Here is a 20,784-nt window from a genome sequence, read left to right on the forward strand (position 1 = left end):
TCTCGATATAGCAGCAGCTGAAACCTTGCCGGCGGAGATCAAGAAAGATTTTGCTTGTTATCAAACCGAGGGCAGGACATCAGGCTAAGGGTGAGGATCTGGACAGGGACATTTCATTACCCCAGTTAAAGAAAATTGGTGGCAGGGGGCACGGGGGACAAATATACACGCACCCTTGCTTTCAGAGTGGCTGAGCGAGCATGCAATATGACTTAGCAGACACGCAAACGTGGCTTCTCTTATGGGATCAGGTTTCCCCCGTAAATGCACGTTTTAGCCAAGACATTTTTATTGGAGCAGATGATGCCCCCTCCTGTCACAAAAATATCTGCTTTTTAAACCACTGGAATTGTGTTGTTAGGACTTCCAAGGTGGGGTGCGGGGGGGGGGGGGGATGCCTTTGCATGTATGAAATGAGCCTTCCAGGAAGGAAGCTAAAATTCGTGCCCAACCACCAGATCTGCTGCACGGAGGGAATTTCTACATGGAACCAGCCATTTCTGTGCAGACATACCGGGCATACCTGTTTGAAAGTCACAATCCCACTTTGGACCACATCGCATGGGCAGGAAGCTGTTGCCTTGACAGCAACCTCTAAAATCAGGGCAGGGGAGACAAACCGAGGCGGCGTCGGATAGTCAAGAAAAATCTATTTTTTTTATTTTACACACTGGCTTGTATTGCTCATACTTTCCCCCTCGTTATAGTGCAAAAATGGAGAAACACAAAATAAAGAGGACATTTAACAGCACATAAATAAATCTGACACACATATACAGATAAATTACCCCCCCCCCCAAACAAGGCTTCTCCAACCTAGGGTGAATAAGCTGGGGATTTGCACCATGGATAGATCAGAGTTTGTATTTCTAGAAGAGCACTGGGGCAACAAGGAAGTTCAGACTTCCTTCCTTCCTTCCTTCCTTCCTTCCTTCCTTCCTTCCTTCCTTCCTTCCTTCCTTCCTTCCTTCCTTCCTTCCTTCCTTCCTTCCTTCCTTCCTTCCTTCTCCTCCCAGCAGCTTTTGCTACACACAGAATACAAGCTCTATTCTGAATGACAAAGTGTCCCCAACTGTAGCAGACTTGGGTTGGCCATTAATGCACTAATGTACTTCAGATGGGAAGAACTTCAAAGGGCTTTAGGCTGAACTGGGAAGAAGGGGGAAAAAGGGAGTGAGCAAAAAAGGCTTTAACAAGGACAACAGCTGGCAATTCCTTCTTCCTCATTGTTAAGCCCACATCATCCTCTATGGTTGCAAAGCTCAGTGCCTTCCCAGATGCCACTTGAACTCTAGCAAAAAGGATGAAAAATCCCATCCGTTGGTCCCTTCCCATCTCCAGGAATGAAGTGACCCTGACCCAAGTAAGTTCTCTGCAAAAAAGTCATCTCCCACACCCCCAAAGGAAGGTCTCAGGGACTCACTGCAGCAAGGCTTTTCTTCCGCCTTACACATTTTCGCTTCAGGGGTGTGAAGAGCAAATCTGACAGGTGACACTTCCCTTTTTCCTTCTGTGGTCCTCAGGCCAGGAATTCAGAAGCTACTTGAGAAAAGTCAGGTAGGCCTTCTCTAAGGATAAATCTCGGGGCAAAAATCTCTGGCGTTTGTAACCCGTTTCCCACGACAAATTGGGAACGTCTGATCTGGGGACCACGGAGACCTTGAAAATGGAGATTGCTCGGAGGAACTCCAAGCATTGCAACTGAATCATCTTTGGGCTGCACGCGACTGTAGGTGTGAAAAGGCATTTTATCGACATTTTCTGATGGCGAGCCTTTTCTACCCCACTCCGGCACAGATGGATGAAACTAGCAGAGGAGATCCCACAGGCTTTGCTCGGCACATGTAATCTGGCCCACCGAGCGACCCCAAAAGCAAAGTGAAGGCACTTGTAAAAAAAAAATAAAACACCACGAAAACAAATCTCCCAAAATGAATGCAACTGGTAAAACCCTGATAAAAGCTTTTTCACCCAGAGCCCTCAGGTTTTGGAAAAGCACGTTCAGAAGCTCTTTTCCTCCAAGGTCCACCTTGCTCTCCAATGCGGGCATCTGGGTGGAAGGCTGAGCACGATACCAGTGGAGCTAGGAAAGTAATACAGTTTTACGGAAATGCTTGTTCGAACTGTCTTTTTGCAAACGTCCCTTAAAAGCTAACCAACGATGCTTTTCAATCTCAACCATGGACACAACAAAGTGGGGATAAATCTTGGCTTTTGGATTCACCCCTGGGGGTAGGTCGCACAACCATGCTTGTTGACTAAAGTCCTGTAGGTGGTTTCACGCCAGCTTCCCCCAAACTGAAGTCCAGATGGGTGGACTTCAACTCCCAGAATTCCCAGCCATGGCCATATGGGTTGGAGAACTGAAGGTGTGGATCCATAAGCTGTTCTGCTAACAAAAATGGCAAGCATTAGACAATCTGGCTGTGGCTTAGCCAGCTATGGAAGCTCAACAATTGTGGTCTGCAAAGCATGGGCTTATGGACTAGTCCTAGAAGGACATGTTCAGCCATGGCTTGATATATGAACCCAACCCACAGCTTTTGCTGTTAGCACCCTGACTTTTGGGGCAGCACTTCTGGGGTGGATCCTGACCCAGAAACGCGGCCACCTGGGGCGAATTTGAAGTTGCCTCTAATTATTAAGCTCCTAAGCTTGCAAGTTGGAGGTCCCTCGACACAGACAGACTCCCTTCAGGAAAGAGGGGTGATGAACCCACCCCAGCCCCACCTAGTATCGCTGCAAACTGGCCTGCTATTGCCACGATAAAACCGGTGGCCAAACAAACAAATAAATAAAATAGAAAACAGAAGCAGCAGAGCGGTAACCGATAAAGTCAGCTCGGATCATTGGGTGACCGTGGGATAAAGCAGAGAGCTTTATCCGTCGTCCCAGATGGTCTCTCAAAATCCTCACTTTTGCGCCCAAACTGCAAAGACGATGTCATCCAACGCAGTGGAACCTATCTTCAAGCAACTTCCTTTCCTCTCCCTCCCCCCCCAAAGTTTTTCATGGCAGGTTGGCATCCAAGCTGGGCTTTGCAGTCCAAACCCAATTCAAGACGTTTGATTTCAGTGCTGGGTCAACACGAGAGTTGCCGACGTTCCCAGGCAAGTCCTCCAACGCGAGTGCATCTTCTTGCTTGAAAAAGAATTCCTCCAAATTAGGTGGCACCATGTTGCCCTCCGTAAGAATTTTTTTTACCCCCTTGTTAGCGCTTTGAGAGCAAAATCCACATTACGCAGCAGTATTCTGTAGTTTCACACTCACTTAAAGGAACGAGCGTTGTAAGATAATACTCTGAAATCAGACCATTTTTAGACAGGAGTTGTTGGACGAGGCTCTGGAACAAACGTCTGGCCTATCGTAGGGCCAAAAAGATGAGATGCAGAATGCCAGATTTGTCCATTCAAAAGGCAGGCTGTATTATTAGGCCTCCCTTGGTTAATTCACAAGAATATTTTGCACAAGGTTTCCCCAAGCAGGCAATCACTTCAGTACATGGCGCCCACTGCTTTAACTCACAGTAGATTAACAAAGTGCCGTAGCAGCCGTTTCCTGTCCGGCAAACCCTCTAATTTAAATAATAAATAAGTAAATAAATAGGAAGAAGGCAGGCAGCAGACTGACTGACAAATGTTGAAAAATAAGTTTAAAAGGCCCTCATCTTCAGTGTTCAAATGCAAGCAGGGAAGCCAAAGGCGAGCCAGTCAAGCAACGCCACGAGCGCCCATACAACTATAAAATCCACTCCACACTGTCCACAGTGGACTCACAAAAGCACCAGCCCTAACTTTGACCAACTTCTTCCCAGTTCGGATGAGGCGCTGAGCGACCCCGTGGGCACAACTCCAAACGCGTGCCGGAACCGATGGCAAGGGGATGTCCGAACTGGCAGCAGATGAGCTGGCCGATCGATCGATGGGAAAGACATGGAGAACATTGAGAGGATCTGTGATCATCTCAGCCCTGTTTTGTGTTTCTGGTTAAGGCATCTCTTTCGATAGACACCAAGTGAGAGGCCTCGCCTCCTCACCTTCAGACAGTATACTGTAAGTTTGGTAAGAAGTTTTTGGCTAATTGTGACGTTCACAGCTTAGATTCTGCTGTTGGCACAGCCTACGCAATAACCCCATTGCCGGCGTAGTTGGCTTAGATTGTTCCCGTTTCTGGATTTTTGTCATTGCCAATCTCGGTCTGTGGCATGAGATGAATCCGGCGATCACGCTGAACCATGGAACTCGAAGGTGGTTGAGTCTGGTCGAAGAGAACCAGGCGGCACCGGTCTAGTTATGGCGAAATCAACGATGGACACGCAGAGAGTTCTTGTTTTCTATTTCCTTCTGCTCTATTATTTCTTTTTAAGGAGATCCCCTCTTGAAACGGGCCCCTGGGGAAAGTGTCTGGACCACAATGGTCTGGGTGCAGCACCCCCTTTACAGAGAGCGGCTTCCGCAGGGGCCAGACCAAGCCGGCTTCGCGCTCCCACAGACGCTGCAGTCCGCTCGAGGCGAGGAACGACGGGGTTCTTCGTCAAAGACTCGTCGAGGACACCGACAGGGTGGGCGAGGAAGGGGGTGGGAAGTTGAGGAGTTCCAGCACCGCCACACCCACGCTGCTACGCCGGGTGAACATGCACGAGGCCGCCACCCACTTGTTGGTCCGCGGGTTGTACTTTTCAATGGAGTTGAGGCTGGAGCTCCCGTCGTTCCCACCGACGGCGTAGAGCCAGCCTTCCATGGCCACCAAGTCATGGGTGCTTCTGAAAAAACAAAGAGGATTACATCTATGGCCAAACTCTAGCAGCTGGATCTTACGCAGAGGGCAACGTAACCCTATAGGACTCACTTAAGACGGATGTCCTGGAGCAGAGGTGGCTTCAGGTTCCACCACAGGCTTCCTTCCTCTCTCTGCTTTTCTTTGGAGTTCTAAAACTATCCCGCGGATGGTTTCTTTAGAATCTCAAAAGCTCTTCCCCACAATTTTGCCAACCCTCAGATGGCCTTCATGCCCATTCTTTATCATCATATGCTGTAGTTTAGTCATGGGGGGTTCTAGATCTACTCGTGTTTGGAGCCGAATCCTGGTTTTCTTCTGTTCTCGCCTAAGAGAAGCAAGAATGCTTTCCCCCGGCTTCATCTACCATTTCTGTGACATTACTAAAACTACAGTGGTTGCAACAAGCCGGTGCAAAATGCCAGCGCTAGATTACTAGCCAGGACCAACCGCTTCAGTGGCAACAATCCTGCACTTTAGGCTCTGGAAAAGTCTCTATTTGCTTCCCAACTCACTTCTGTTGAAGCGGTGGGTTTAAGGCTTGGAGATCCCACTTCCAACATTTCCAGAGGCCCAGATTTGGTGGGAAGCAAGAGAACCCAACGTCCTTCTGGATTCTTCTCCCTACCTCCGGATATTCATGGGGGCGACGCTTTCCCAGGTATTGGTTTTGGGGTTGTAGCGCTCCACTGAGTTAAGGCAACTGGTCCCGTCGTTCCCGCCGGCCACGTACAACATCCCTTCCAAGACTGCCACGCCTGCACTACTACGGCGGCTGAGCATGTTGGCAATCGGCGTCCACGTGTTGATCTGGCAGGGAAGAGACAAAGAAGGGGAGAGTTCACAAAAAGAGTAAATCAGCTTCATAAAATCCTCCTCCCCTTTTTTTAGAGTCGTAAGAGACACACCTGAGGGTCCAGAGTTTCTTCAGATATTACCTCCTCTGCTACTCACAAGCCTCCATCTCTCCCTCGGTGGTCATGCCACCCCAGCAGGAGGGGAGGTCTGAGAATATGGCCCATGTTTTGCCTTTTCCCCTTTACCTGTGGTTCATACTTCTCCACAGTTGCCAAGTGTGAGGAACTGTCGTATCCTCCAACAGCGTAGAGGTTGCCATCTGCAGCGGAGGAGCAGAAGAAGAAAAAGCAACCTTAAGGGAGCACGCAGAGGCACCCCATCCAAAGTAGAAACTAAAGATTTGCTGCCAGCTTTCCCCAAACTGATGTCTTTCCAATGGATTCAGCGTGCAAATGCAAGGGCTGATTCCTGGACAGAAAAGGTTCTGGAGATGTCATGTCAACAGCCAGCTGCAAGCTTCCCCTTTATCAACAAGAAGACCTGCCTTCTTGTCAGATCTTGGAAGGCTGTTAGAAAGAAAATCAACCCTAATGTTCTTGGGGATACAGTGGTTCTGAACTGAAAAGAGTTCGGTTGCTGGGATCCTTGTAACCACGTCTTTTTCTTCTCAATAAATCTTGCTAAAGAAAACTCCGTGAGAATGAAGCTTGGAGAAGACTTAGTTCACGGCAGCAGCCAAAAAGTCTCAGCCGCTCTCAGAAAGCCACGCTTGCATGGCCATCAGAACCAGTTCCCACTTGTGTCTTGGCAGTTCATCACGCAGGGAAGTGGCCGACAGAGCCCAGCCAACAAGAGAAGGCAACTCGGGTGCTTACTTTCCAAGAGGCGAAGTGCAGGGGAGGAAGATGAGTAGCGCTTGGAAAACCTGGCAAACTGGAGCAGAAGGGCCATGCCCCTCAGAAGCCACGCCACCCACCCCATCAGCTACAAAACATGCCCTCCAAGGAGGCATTCCACAGAATGAGGATAGGAATCTTCCACAGTCTCTCTGATCCTCTTTCTAACTCTTTTTCAATCAAAAATGGCTACCTGTCAGCCTTACTAGGTAGACCAGACAGGACCCACGACCCAATGAGCTAATTCTACTCTATTGTAAAGCTACATGGACAGAATCTTGCAAGCTTGAAAGGACAATTCTCCCACCGTCTCCTTTACAGCCCAAGAAACAAGGAAGGTCCCTTCTCTTGCTCCATCCACTATCCATCTGTGGGCTATACCATCTCTTATCTAGGTAGCGTCTCTTGTCCCAGTCTCCCAAGGTCTTTCCCACATCCCATTACATTACGTGTTTAACAGAGACGGATGGAATATCCAACCGTTCTCGTTTGGCAAAGTTTTGCAAATGTCCATTCTGGTTCCCAGGCCCCAAGAATTCCACAACATCTCGTCTCCTTAAAATGGCAGATATTTTGGGACAAGTTGGTCTTACCTAATGTTGCTACCCGGACGTATCTTCTCCTGGTGCTCATAGCAGTGATGCTGGTCCAGGTGCCTGTTAGTGGATCATATCTTTCAGCACTGGGACATATCAAGAGAAAGAAACAGAATCAGTCACTCTTAAGGCCCAAGAGATGGTTCAATTTTAAAAAGGCAAAAGATTGGAAAGTAATAAGGATGATTTTAGGTGGGGCAGTTGGATCCTGTTCATTACAGACTTAAAGGTCCATGACTTGTTTTAAAGCAGTTTTATTTTTGCTTACTACCTTAACTGATGAATTTGTTTAAGAATTCATGGCTTTAAAAACAAACGTTCAAAGGTTCTTTTTTTACATGTAAAAACAGAAGAAAAGAAAAAGAAAAAAGAAGAAGAAACTTGTCACAGAGTAATCAAAGCTAATCTTACATGTATATCCAATCATATTACCCTCAAATGACCAAAATTTCAGTTAATGAGAAAATAAAGCAACAAAGAGAAATCAAACATATAACCCGGTAAACACGTCCCAAATGTCTTAACGCTCCACTTAATAAAATGCTTATTCCAATATAGAGAGGGAGATTCTTCAGATGGTTGTAAAACTGAAGGAGAATTGGTGTCCTTCCAAGTTGGCTTTTCTTCCCTTTGCAATCGTGAAAATGGACAATATCTATCTCTGGTTAGTTAGCAAACCATTGCGATATAATTGAAACCAACATGGATGTCTATAAAAACCAACGTCCTGCAGAACAAAATGAATATATCAACTTCTGTCCCAAAGAGAGTCGTTGTAGTATAAAACCCATCTTGGGGACCAAAGGTGGATTTTAGGGCATTGCTTCTTCCATGATATATGGTTCTCTCTCTCTCTCTTTTGTATGTTGCTATCAAAATGACTTGGATGATGATTTACACACATTTGGGTCCTCTGAAAAATGAGAAATTCGTCTTGAAGGTGTTTGGATGATGATACTTTTGTAGAAGAGGATCCAAGATCTTGGTTGGGATGGGGGAAACCTGGCAGATCCTCATGCTTTTAAGTAGCCTTTACCTATTCAGACATGATGCTCCATCGTAGCCTCCAGCAGCATACAGGAGTCCATGCAAGGCTGCGACCCCAAGGCAGCTCCTTCTGGTCCCCATGGAGACCTCCGTCTGCCACGAGTTGGTGACGGGGTCGTACGACTCCACAGTGGCCAAGTCGGACGTTCCGTCGTAACTGTAGAGAGAGATCTTTTTTTTAAAAAAAGGATGACAACATTGAAGCAAAACTTTGGAAGAGAATGAGAAAAGGCTATTGACAATGGTCCAGAAGCCGAGACGTTTTCCTCGAAGGAAAGTGAGATGGCCCCTGGCTATCTCCACACAGCTCTCTTGACTGCAACGTGGAAAAGACCTGACGTTGCCTACTTCTGAGATGGGATCTGGGTTCTGCTTTAACTGACTTTCCGATCTATCTCACGCTGGGTTTTCCTGGCGCTTCGGCTTCGGAGATCAGCCAAGGCTGGCTAAGTGCTGCCATCTGCTGTGGCAAAGATTTGCTCCCCTTTTTCTTAGGGGAAAAAAATCCACGGGGAGAGAAGTTGGAGAAAAGGGACTGAGGGAAGAAGGGATTCCATAATGCAGGATACCCCGAGCAAGCAAAAAATAAGCATTTCTTTCCACAGCAGTTCAAGGGTTTTTTAGAACTCGTTGCCACAAGACTTACTTGTCTCTCTCTCTCTCTCTCCCTCCTTCCCTCCATTTGTATTTATCCATCCATCCATTTTTTCATCCATCCATCCATCCATCCATCCATCCATCCATCCATCCATCCATCCATCTTCCTTCCCTTCCCTTCCCTTCCCTTCCCTCCTTCCTTTCCTTCCCTCCCTTCTCCCCTCCCCTCCCCTTCCTTCCCTCCTTCCTTCTTTTCTACAACTCATTTGAAGCAGCTCATATTCCTCTTTCTATAATGCAGTTAAAATAGATAACAATCCCATAAAACAAACCCCAATAACAGTAGTAATTCTATAATTCTGCAATTCTGTAAATTCTACACGGTGTTCCTCCGTTGGCTCCTGTGGGAGTCAAGATGTTGGAAGAGAGATAGTGACCCTCTTGTGCTCTTCTACAATTTCTCGGGATCAAATGGGGCTCACCAGGGAATGCCGTCCAGGATGGCTCTCATTCTGTTCAGAAGATTTTAAAAAAAATCAGATTCTAACTTAGCACCAATTCTGATCGTGAGCCAATGTCCTGACCCTAACCTAGACTTGAGCTGAAATTTACCAAATACTTCCCCTTTGGAGGCTGGCCAAATGCCTTCTCTCTTTAAAAGGCCTTCTTGCTTCAGCCATATAACCTCTGCTATGAACCCTCCCTGTTTCGTCCACTTTTCTTCCTGTGGCCCTACCCAATAAGGTAAAATCAACAGCTGGGAGAGAGGGCTTCTTCAGTGCTGGGCTGTATTCAGTGTACCCCTCTAAGGAGGCCTGCTTGACAATCTCTTAGACACCCAGGAGACCTCCAAAACCCTGGGTGCTTTATATTTCTCTAGGTTTGACCCTGTCGGTGCAATTTTTTTTTTTTGAGATGCTCGCATCATCATCCTTTCCTCACTCGTCCAAGCCATTCAATCCAAATATCTAAAAATCAACTCAAGGAGCATCTGCAGCGATTCCTCCTTGGCGGGCGAGTCCTCCTTACCCACCCACGGCGTAGAGCTTGTTCCCAATTGCCGCAACCCCCACCCTGGCCCGGCGGGTGGACATGGAAGCAACCATGTGCCAGCGGTCGGTCCTCGTGTCGTAGGCTTCGCAATCCCCGTGGATTGCGAAAAGGCTGCCTCCTCCTGCAGGAGAGAGAGAAAGGGAGAAACGTGGCAATTATTCTTAAGGATGGGGAAGATGCATCTCAAACTCAACGCAGTTACCAGCTTGGGGACAAACCCTGCTTGTGGCGAGATGAATTCTGAACGAGGGCAAGCTGGGAAACCAACCTTTCCCCTCCGTCAGTTCTGGACATCTTGCCTGCTCTCCTTGCTTCTTCCCAGCGGAACGATCTCACACAGTATTTCTCAACCTTCTCATCTTTAAGATGTGTGGCTGGGGAATTCTGGGAGTTGAAGTCCACCCATCTTATGAAGTTGTCAAGGTTGAGAAACACTGTGCTAGCAACTTCCACAATGTCGGTTAACCTGCTGTGCAGACCCAGCCCACTGGGTAAGAAAATGGGTTCATTCAGGAACCAGGGCGAGCTGGTTGCAAGAAGAGTATATCTGAATCTGGATCATCTGCTTTTGTATTACCTGTCCAGCTGGCAGCCTCCAAACCAAGAATAAGGCCGTGTGAATCTAGGTTATGTGGGGGTTTAAATGCCATTTTTCCAGCTGGCAGTCTCCAAGCCAAGAATCATTTAATGTTGGGTAAATCTAGAGTATGTGGGGGTTTTAATGCCATCTATCCAGCTGGCAGTCCCCAAATCAAGAATCATTTAAGGCGACTCCTGGAAGCTTGGACACTCTGCCCTAAAGTAGCCAACGAACATGGGAATAGCATTTAAATAAAAGTGGCCTTGAGGTTGACCCCACTCATATTCGGAAGCACAGCCTCAAGAGTGCCACTCTACGCCCTTCCAGGAATGATGAACCCATCCCCAAGGCAGGCCACCTTAACAGAATCTTCCTGCAAGCAAAAAGGGGGTGCACGGTTACTTTAGTCAGCTGTTCTCCATGTCTGGTCCTGTAATGGTATGTAGGAATGACTTTGGGAGATGGGGAAAGAGCAGCAGACTAGGCAATGGTTAGATAAGCGGCAGCTGAGCCCGCAGAAGGAATGGGGCTGTGGTAAACATCTCAGACTACGCAATGGTCAGATAAGCAGCAGCTGAGCCTGCAGAAGGAATGGGGGCGTGGAAAGCGTCTCAGAAGGGACCCTCCCTAGTTGCTTGGGCTGTAAAGGTGAGGTGGGAGAGATGTACCTCCAGACTTGCAAGATTCTGTTAAATGCCACCTGACAATAAAGTTAGAGCTAGTACTTCTGGGTGTGCTTCTGGTCTGAACTACCTCGCAAGGCTGACAGGTCCCTTCCGCCGGTGATCCCTCCTCTTCCTGCCCTCGTCCCCCACTGCTCCATCGTCCGGGCCTTACCCACAGCAAACAGCACCATGCTCGCCCCCTCGCAGCGCCGGGGACGGGTGCGGCTGTTGCTCAGGACCGCCCTCTGCTCGGGCATCAAGTGGTACTTGAGGGCCTCGATGAGCAGGTCCTTGCACTCAGAATGGTGGCGCACCAGCAGTTCGGTGTCGACGTTGCTCATGAGGAAATCCCGGCTTAGCAGGGGAAGACGGACGCACTTCATGAGCTGAAAAGGAAGGAGGCGGGAGGGGAGGAAGAATGAAAGTCCAGAAGGAGACCAAGCTGAGGCCCACATGAGACAACCAAGAGGCTGTCACGTTGGGCGTGGAACAGACTAATTCTCGCTTGCACTATGGGTGAGAAAGAACTTATGGATGAGAAGCTGCAGAAACATCAGTCCCCTCAAGCACTAGATTCTGCTTCATTAAGGAGAAGGTGGATTTCCACCAGGGAGATGTCCCTCTATCAAGAGAGTTTGTCTAGATGCCCTTTAAGGAACCTTTCAGCTCTACGATTCGGGAAGTATTGAGAACTATAACTGCAATACAAGAATCAGGAGAGAGAATTAGAAGGACGCAAAGACACCACCTTGTACCTTTCCACTGCTTCTGGGTCCTACATCTAGGCGGGGGATCACAACTCCCCAAATCCCCAGCCAACCCAACGTCCAACAGACTAAGAATGATCAGTCTGGGTAATCCAACCCCACTGGGGCAAGATGAGAGCAGATGGCCAGGGAGCCTTCAAGCTCTGATTTTATTATCATTTCAAGCTCCATCGTTTCAAGCAGGTTCATCACTCAAGCAGGGAGTGCAGGAAAAACACTTACGATCCCCACAAGAGGGAAAGGCCTCTGATGTGAAATCACAAAAAAGGCACGTTAAAAAAAAAAAAATCAGTATTTTGGGAACGTTGGTGGGGGGAACTCTTCCAGAAACAGGACGCAGTATTTGTAAGCATTAAGGAAAGACCCTCCGTGAGTATTAATGGTTCCCGCAGGATGAACCGTGAGCCTCAGGAGGGTAGTTCCAGAGCGTACGTCTTTTCATCAAATGCTTACAATTATCTCGGAAAGCCACGTACTCGCGGAATATTCTGCTTCCTGCTGTCCACGTCATGCTTCACCCAGCTCAATACGGCTCGGTAAACTTCCTCTTCCGAAGGCACGTTGAGGCTGTCGCTGGAGATGAGATCTAACACCTGCCGACAAGAAGGTTTGGAAGTTCGGACTCCGAGAGGACGGAACTGGCTTGAACGAAGACAATTCCGAGCGACGGGTCCTCCTTCCCTCCCTCTGGACTGCTAAGGGGGAATCGCTTTCGTCTTCCCGAAGACTGGGAAATTTTTCTGGAAGGGAGGGAGAGCAGAGGGACACGACTCCAGGCCCTTTTAATGTTCATTTGCAGCAGCAAGGCCACGAGGCTGTCAAGGCTGACTCTTGTTTGTAAGAAAGCAGTACAGAGAAGGGTCAAATAAAGAAAGAGGTTACTAGAGGCTGGAAATGTCTCCTTTTCTTTTCTGGAATCCGCTTCGAGTCCTTTGGGCGCGTGGCAGTATAAAAATGCAGTAAATACCCACATACCTACCTGTGCAACGGGATTCCTGTCTCACCCTAGCAATTTAACATCTGGATCTGAGAATCGCTTTCCTTCAGCATCTTTTCCCCCACCGGCATGCCCCACCGCCGTTTACCTGCTTGAGAGGCAGCAGCATAAATTCCTCCGTCTTGGAGACATCCACGAAGTGCTGTAAGACGTACTTATGGGCCGATTTCAAGAGATCGCTGCAGGAGTGCGTGTCCGCGAAACCCCGGATGCCCAAGCAGTTGGAGGGGTCTAGCTGGCTCAACAGGAACTTGCAGCAGGCATCGCGGACCCCGTTCAGCTGCAGCAGGCTGGCCGCAGGAAGCAAGGTCTGAAAAGAAAGGGAGGCTCTGGGCTGCGTTCTCGCGGCCAGGCGTTCTGCCGACCAGCCGCTTCTCTCCCAGTAAAAATCCCAGGACAGGTGGGACCCCCTTTTTTTAATGGACATCCTTGATCATGACCACACACGTCCCGAAAAGGGTTGCAGGCCCACTTCAAGCCCTTGCTGGATAGCTCCAAGGAAAGTCCCTGGAGGACCCTGTGCCACTGCTCTTCGAGGCCTTACCTGGACGTTCCCTTCTCCCACCACGATCTCAGCAGTGTAGGCATACTGGACCAGTTGTTCCAGGGCCTGCGGATCAATGTCGTGGAGCGTGACGTGAGTCTGGCGGCTCTCGCTCATCTCATCTGCGGCAACAAAGAGATACCCTGTATGGATTTCAGGTGACCGGCATCAGACCTTCACCGGGGCCGGTCAAGAAGCCGAGTCTGCAGCTCTGGCAGAGGCAGAACAGTCATTTAGGTCAGCGGGTCCAACCGGGGGGCTGGAATGCCAACAAAAGCATTGCCTAGCTTCCATCTGACCTGCTTCTCCTTTTAAAAAAGATAAAAGAGGGCAAGAACCACAGATCGAAAGGTGCAATCTCCAGGATTTCAAACACGGCTCGTAATTTTAAATTAATTCCCCACTCAGCTACAGAAGCTGGTTCTTTGGGCCTGTAACCCTTTCTTATCTCCTAGGCTTGCTGTGGGGGCGAAAAAATTGGAAAAGAGAGGGAGTGCTGCATAGATGACGTTTATACGGCCACCCATTCTGGCTCGCAACACCTTAAGAACAAAAACACCTCATCCAAACATAAAAACCTACAATGGACGCCAAGGATAAACCCAAAGCAATCAGCAGGACAACATCAGTGTTCTTCTGACCCCCATGCTCTGGAGCACATCCAGGGCTTCCATGCTTCAGAAGACCAGGGCCATCTAATCTTTGGTCCTTGGAGAAAAGGTGGGTTAGAAATCTGACAAATTAAATAAACGCAGTTTTAGTGGCAGAAGGGCACAGGTCATAGAACGTCCCCCAGAATGAGTTTACTGCTGAATTTCGGTCAGACGTAGATTATCCCCAAGAAGAACCCCCCGAGATACTTGCTCGTGAACATGGCGTGGAAGTAGGGACTGCAGGAGGCCAACACCACCTTGTGCGCCTTGATCTCCTTGGCGGCCACGTGCAACACGATGTCGCAGAGGAGGCCCCGCTGCCTCATGCGGTTCATGCAGACAAAGGCGTCGTGGTAGTGCCTCTTGGAGTTGTGGGAGATGCTGTGGCCGTCCCGGTTCAGGAGCTGCATCCCGTTCTCCATGGCGGCAGCCGGCTCGCCCCTGGTTCGCGGCAACGCCCTTTCGGCCTCTCTGCAGAAACGGAATGGGAGTTGCAAGTTCGGCCCGCCGAGCGGACGGCTCTAAATTCTCCCTGGCCAACTCACCTGAAAGGGGCCGCCGGGCACAGCCACTGGGAATGTGTCGGAATAAATAATCATTTAAAAAAAAAAAAAGGCCAAGAAAGCTCCTGAAGAAAAAGCAGGCAATTCAATAGCGTTTTATAGATGCATTCGATTGGAAAAACACAAGGCGAGCAGGAAGCAAGATGCCCGAATAATAATAATAATAATAATAATAATAGTAATAATAATAATTCTTCCATTGCAAAAGGCAGTCTTACTTGGAACAGCTGATATCCTGCAAAGATCCCTTTAGCTCCATCAAACAGCCTCTGCCTAACCCAGGCCCTTGGGAAGGACTCGACAGGTGGACAAAAATGCCAGAGCCAGTCTAAACATCTGGCTGATGGTGCGATCAACCGTAATATCCCTATTACCTCCTTCTCCATGAAGGGCAACAAGGCCGTTCCTTGCCACACCCCATCTGATAATAAGGACGGGTGCTCTGCTAATCATAATGAAAAGGAATCACGAAAAAGTACGCAGCAGGCCCGCTTTAGATCCACCCACACGTGCATTCTGGCTCTAAGCCGCGGGCATAATCCTGCCTGGGACTCAGGACCCTTCCCAAACACCTACTGCAAGGGGCACCGTGCAACTAAAAATAACCAGCTGGGGAGGGGAATCCTTTTTTGCTTCCTCTGGCAAAAAGTGGGGCGAGAATGTGCTAAAGAGCAGACGGCAGCATCCAAGTGGGAAGGAAAACCAGCCCCCCCTTCCCTCGCTGCCCCCAACTGACAGATGGACGCCAGGCAGTGCGGTTCTAAGCCTCTCGGCAGAGGAAAAGCCCAAAATAGCAGAGGTGGGAGCTTTCTGCGAGGGAGGAGAGGGGACTCCCATCTTCATCTGGAAGAAGGGAAGACGAGCGACTGAACGGAAGCGGCTTCCGAGAGCCGCCCACGCAACCGTCGATTGTGCAAGGGCGTCTGGGGCGCTCCCAACAGCAGGGGGATGCTGAGCGCATGGCGGGCTCGGAAATGAATGTTTGCAACGGACGTGGCAGGGGAAGCTCAAGGTGTAATTATTCCTGGGGGAGGCCAGACCGCAGCCCCCTCCCCCTTGCAGCAATTTGATTGCAAGGACGTAATAATTGGGTTTCCCACGCCCTGGTACAATTCACACAAATTCTAGGTTAGGAGAAGAACAATTACGGGTCAGCCTTTGTTAAGAGTGTTTCTGCTATGCTTTGTTCTAGGAAGAAGGTCCAGATTGCTTCAGTAACTACCCAGTTATCTCCTCTTCGGATTGGAGGCCATCGAGAATCATCCTGGCCACGTCCAACTATGCCAGAATGCAACCATGCCGGTTAAGCTAGGGAACAGAAGGATTCATTCCAACTCAGGGTTTCAGAAGGTCAACGTCTCTGCCTCTGGGAGCTCTCCAAGGTACTGAACTCATTTCTTTCACGTACAGTACTTACCTACCACTGCCTCACCTGCACAGAACATTAAGGCCCCTCTCACTTCCTCTGAAATACCGCAAAATGTAGGAAAGAATGGGAAACGCAAAAAGATATCAAAATTCAGAAAGCCACTGCTGTTGAGTAGAGGAGCTACACACTCAAATATTTCCAGTAGGCCTGCAAACTGCACCTTAGCTCAGGGGTCTTGAACAACCTCAAGGGAGGGGCAATACAAAAAAACCTGTGCAGGCAAAGTGTCAAATCTTACTCCCGTCTGCAAAATTTAAGAATCCCTGCCTTAAGGGAAGGTTATTCCACAAAGGGGGCACCCTGGCTCGTCCTTGTAATGCTTGGCTCAGCCTACCGCCACCGGTGAGGGAGCAGGGATTCTACACACGCTCAGAGGCACACCGGTAATACACTGCCCTTTCTAGTCTCACATTTCCCATTAGCCAAGTTTTGCCCTGATCTTTCCATTGCATTTCTTCAACGACTCCTGCTGGGAAAAAATTTTCCCACCTCATTTTTGAAGGGAGCAGGCCCTCCTCCTCCTCCTCCTCTCCTTTCTCTCTTCCGCAGCCCTCCAGCTCACCTAAAAATAGCCCAAGTTGTTAAAAAGAACATGACGGAAAGCCCAAGATTAATCTGTTGCTAATACAGGTAGCTTCTGAAAACAGCTGTAAGAGTTCGGCCGGACATTTCAAAGGACTGTGAAACCAACTTCACGCCCACTTGATCCAGAGATTGTGACATATCGTCAGAGCACAACGCAGCATTTGCGTGCCTGGCGCGGCGGGGGCCCAGAGTCTCCGCATGCTTGCAAGCTAGAATTTGAGCCAAGGGGGACTGGGGGATTGGCAGCAAAGCCATATGCCCTTTCCCCAATATTCTCCATCATGCGAATATTGCCCCTGATTTTGAACAGCGCTGAAACTCACACCCCAAGGTGATTTAATTGTGACTCCTATTGCACTGCTTATAGGTTGGGTTGTTCACGATAAAATTCCTGCTTGAGTTTGGTTCTCTCTTTCTTCTCCAGATTTTCAGTGTGAAGCCCCCGACGACCCTAAAGATCACTGAGAATTTAGAAAGACCATGAAGCTAGTATAAAATGCAGCTTAACCCCCCCTCTCCTTTTTTCCCCTTCCTCCAGGCAGCTTAAGATGGAATTGTTTCGTTAGACTCGTTTGCCATGCAAAGTATCTCAGAGCTTATACAAGCAGTTTTGGAGCTTGGAAGGAACTCCCTGGAACTGTAGATCCCTTATAAACAAAAACTTGCTTTTTCTTCCTCTTTTTTATTCATTTTGATCCACAACAGGAACGTACGCCATTTTTCAGGCCAAGATCCTTAAGTGGCCTTGCAAGGTCTGGACAAAAACTAAGATGAATTTAATTTAAGTTCAATGTAACTTACTTCCCGTGCGAACGTTTTCCTTCTCTCACAGCAAACCACTATGTTGCAGGGTAACTGGGTTGGACTGAGGAGGCTCTGGTTGAAGTCTCCCCTCAGCCACGTAGCTGAGGGGAGTGACTTTGGGAACTCGCCATCTCTAAGCCCCACCACGGGGTTGTGGTGAAAACAAGAGAGATTCTCCCTGTTTGCCGCCGTGAACTTCCAGGGAAAAGGGAATAGAAATGAAGCCAGAAGAAGCCACTAATTTGCACAAAAATAAACAGGAGAAATTCTAAACAAAGGTGAATTGGTGACTAAATATTGGAATATTGGCAAATCAACATCCCTTCTGAATACAACTGGCTACAGCCCTGGAAATTCTCTGTTTTACTAGGTGGCTTTCAGTCCCTTCAAGATGACCGTCGACTCAGTCAAACCATTTAGGGGTATTGAGGGAGGGGATGGACTAGGTGACCTTCAAGGCCTCAAATTCTGAACGGCACATCTGCCTGAACCCCCTGCATGGCTGAAGTTCATAAAGGGCAACTCTGTTAGGAGAAGTGGGGAATCTGCCAGCAGAAACACCCCAGAAATGTGACATTATAGCGCACCAGTTGTGATAGCGAGGGCTGGGGAGAAGCTTTCAAGACATCACGAATTGTCCCCAGTTGTCCAAACCCCTGGTTCAAACCAAGGTGGATCGCACTCAGCTTAGCATCTTTGCCCTGAGCAAAAATGATTGCTCCGGTTGCATTTGATACTTGAAATGCCCCACGATTATCCGCCTGGTAGAGGCAGGTTGGCCTGAAAAGCTAGGTCAGAGCCAGGACACCTGGGAATACTCCACGAGCAACCTCTTCAGAGTAACTTCCCTGCATTTCTTAGAGACTAAGAATAAGAATCTGCCCTAGGAAAAGGCAATCGGACGAGTGAGCAGCGACTCATTCAGGTGCACAGCAGAAATCCTCCCTGGGCCTGAACTCATGCAGAGATGCAACAGGAATCGCCTTGGGGTTGTACGAGCTCTCGTTTACATCAGCGCTGGATGGCGTGGCAATATCTGGGGCTTCCATGGTCCGATTTTTGCCAGGTTTCTCTCCCACGTTCAAAGAATTCAGGCTTGAGGGGCCTTAAACCCAAGCGGTGGGCAAGGGGTGAGGTGGGGAAGATGCTGGTGCATTAAATAGCCGGGAGGCCGTCTGTCTCCCTTTCAGCTGCAATCAAGATGCTTTAAAAGTCCAGCTCAGAAGGACCCAGGGTGTTAGCCACAGCTATCTGAGCGCCACTCCACTTCCTGCCAGCAGATGCAGTTATAAAAATCCAGGCCAAACCCCAATCCCATCAAATGTCATTATTTATTTAGATGCACTTTCCTCCCCCCCCATTCATCTTCATCCCATCCCTCTCTGCTTTCCAGCTTAAGAGTATCAGGTGCAAAGAGGGCTCAAGCCCCCCCCCATTCAAGCTGATCTAAGAAGTGTCAAATTTCTTTGTGTCCCCATTCCCCCCACCCCCTTTTCCCATTTTTAGAGGGCAGGAAGGAGGCGCGGGGTGAGAGGAGGACCATTAAAAAAAAAATAAGGGGGAGGTCAACAGAAAGCACCACCTCCCTGCTTTACGACCCCCACCCCACCCCTCTTAAGGGATTTGGAGGCGGCCTACATTATTTGCAAACACACTGCGAAGGGGGGGGGAGAGAAACGCTTTTTGCACGAGCTTTAAGGAAGGACAGGAAACGGGAGTGAAAACGTCTCCTTCGATCCGCACGATTGCTGTCGTTGCTATTATGATGATATTAACAATGGGATCTGTTCTTGCTAGCAGCAGTGCGGACGTCTTCCTTCTGGGGGAAAGCGGGGGGGGGGTCGGCGTTCCCCGCCCTTGCTCTCCCTCCCTCTCCACCTTCCTCGGGAGAATCTGGCCCCTCCATCCCAAATTTTGCAATTTGCAAAATCAGCAAGGTGCGTGGCTGGCTGGCGGGCGGGCGCGGGGGGGGCGTCGCTGAGGCAGCCGAGGACTGCGTTCGTCTGGCTCGGAGTAGTCACCTTAAATAACCCCCCAGCCGGGAGGCCGCCGCGGCTCTCGGCTCCCCACCGCAACGCGCAAGCGAGCCCCCTTTCCCTCCCTCTCCCCCACCCCAGCAGCGGGGCAGGTAGCTCTGCGCGCTCGCCCGGGCGCCCCCACTGCGGCGCTTTCCCTGCCCCCGGCTGCCCGTGATGGATCGCTGCAGACGGCGCTTGGCCCCGGACTCTGCTCTCGCCCGCTTCCCTTGGTGCAGCGCCGAGCACCGCGGCGGGCCCTTTGCGGCGCCGAGGAGAGCAGCAGGCCGGGGGATCAAGCTGGCGGGCCTCGGATTTATCCCCCCCACCCCCCGTCCTCTCCCGGAGCAAAGACGCGGTGGGGGTCTCCCCGCAGTCTGCAACAAAGCCGGGGCGCAACGCTCGGGATCCGCTCCCCGCAACGGTCTTGCAAGCGGCTGGTGCACGTACCCCCCCCCACGACCCTGGGAGGAAGCCCCCCCGTGCAGACGGGTGCAGGCTGGCCCGAAGCTGCCGCCTTTGTTCCATCCGAGCATTGTTCGTGCGCCCCCCGCCCCCCCCCCCAAGACTCACCCAGCGGAAACCTCCAGGGCTAAGCAGCAAAGGTGGTTTCCCTGCTCCGGCACTTTGTTCTCCAGATTGATGGATTTGGCCCAAAAAGTTCGCCCGGGCAAAATCCGTTTCCCAGCTCTGGGGGGGCGGGCGGGCGGGGGGATCCGGGAGGGGGGCAATTCCTCTCCGCCGCTTCCCTGCTGCACCGCTCAAGCAGCGCCCGGCGCTTCCTCGCCTCTCCCACACAAATCACTTTTGCTTCTTTCTCTGCCCCCCCCCTCGTTTACACAGCAATAATACAGGGGCGAGTTGAGGATTGCTGTGTGTCAAGTCGCCGCCCGCGCCGCAATTCGCAACTGGTGGCCGCGCGGCGCACAGGGACGGGATCTTGCCACGGTTTAGCCGTGATGTCAGTGCCTGCAAAGGAGGAGGCTGTCGCTTAACCCCGCTTGGGGAACATGCCACCATCGGCTTGCATCTTCCTCATCGGGGGCTCCTGAACAGAAAGCGCAGGGCAAGGTTTTATTGCAAAGCGAGAGGCTTACACTCGCAGCGCTGCGGGGGTAAAGTTTGCGTCAACCCAGACGAAAAGCACGCGGAGGGTAGAGCTGCCGCTGAGTAAAATCTTTGGGGGGGGGTCTTTGCAAGCCCACGCCAAGAGCCCGCTTTCCCACAACTCCCTAAACCGCCTTGCAGCTTGCGCGTTTCGTGGGAACGTCGCCCAGGTGGGTTGCAAGGGGGAGCCGGCGGGATGCGCCCCCCCCCTCCCGCTCGCTCACCGTGGCTTAAGTCAACCCTAGTTAGGCAAACCCTGAGATGCACTGCCCGGATCGGGAAGCCGGCGGGAGAGACTGCAATGCCCCGGGA

General features: G+C 50.2%; 1 protein-coding gene across 1 annotated transcript; it reads right to left on the reverse strand.

Annotated features, from left to right (window-relative positions):
- Positions 1-638: 638 nt before the first annotated feature.
- Positions 639-20,191, reverse strand: KLHL17 (kelch like family member 17). The gene is made up of 12 exons (XM_088136761.1): positions 19,939-20,191; positions 14,181-14,440; positions 13,317-13,438; positions 12,861-13,082; positions 12,252-12,368; positions 11,181-11,394; positions 9,740-9,884; positions 8,103-8,270; positions 7,064-7,152; positions 5,820-5,893; positions 5,405-5,586; positions 639-4,762 (listed from the first exon to the last, which is right to left on the reverse strand). Exons 2-12 carry the CDS (start codon positions 14,389-14,391, stop codon positions 4,534-4,536), a joined length of 1,773 nt encoding a protein of 590 aa, XP_087992887.1. The 5' UTR covers positions 14,392-14,440; positions 19,939-20,191; the 3' UTR covers positions 639-4,533.
- Positions 20,192-20,784: the final 593 nt, after the last annotated feature.

This window comes from Python bivittatus, unplaced genomic scaffold (assembly GCF_059951505.1).
Source record: "Python bivittatus isolate LINGU-HERP-01145 unplaced genomic scaffold, Pbiv_v1 ctg000090_np1212, whole genome shotgun sequence".
Taxonomy (NCBI): Eukaryota; Metazoa; Chordata; class Lepidosauria; order Squamata; family Pythonidae; genus Python; species Python bivittatus.

What these genes read in the sequence shown, in the direction of transcription:
- KLHL17 (XM_088136761.1), bottom strand. Translation starts at nt 14,391, where the DNA reads ATGGAGAACGGGATGCAGCTCCTGAACCGGGACGGCCACAGCATCTCC. An exon ending in CATGGTGCTGTTTGCTGTGG is followed by an intron (nt 9,885 to 11,180) that starts GTAAGGCCCGGA and finishes TCTCTCCTGCAG; the next exon opens with GAGGAGGCAGCCTTTTCGCA. An exon ending in CGTCCGGGTAGCAACATTAG is followed by an intron (nt 5,894 to 7,063) that starts GTAAGACCAACT and finishes CCTCCGCTGCAG; the next exon opens with ATGGCAACCTCTACGCTGTT.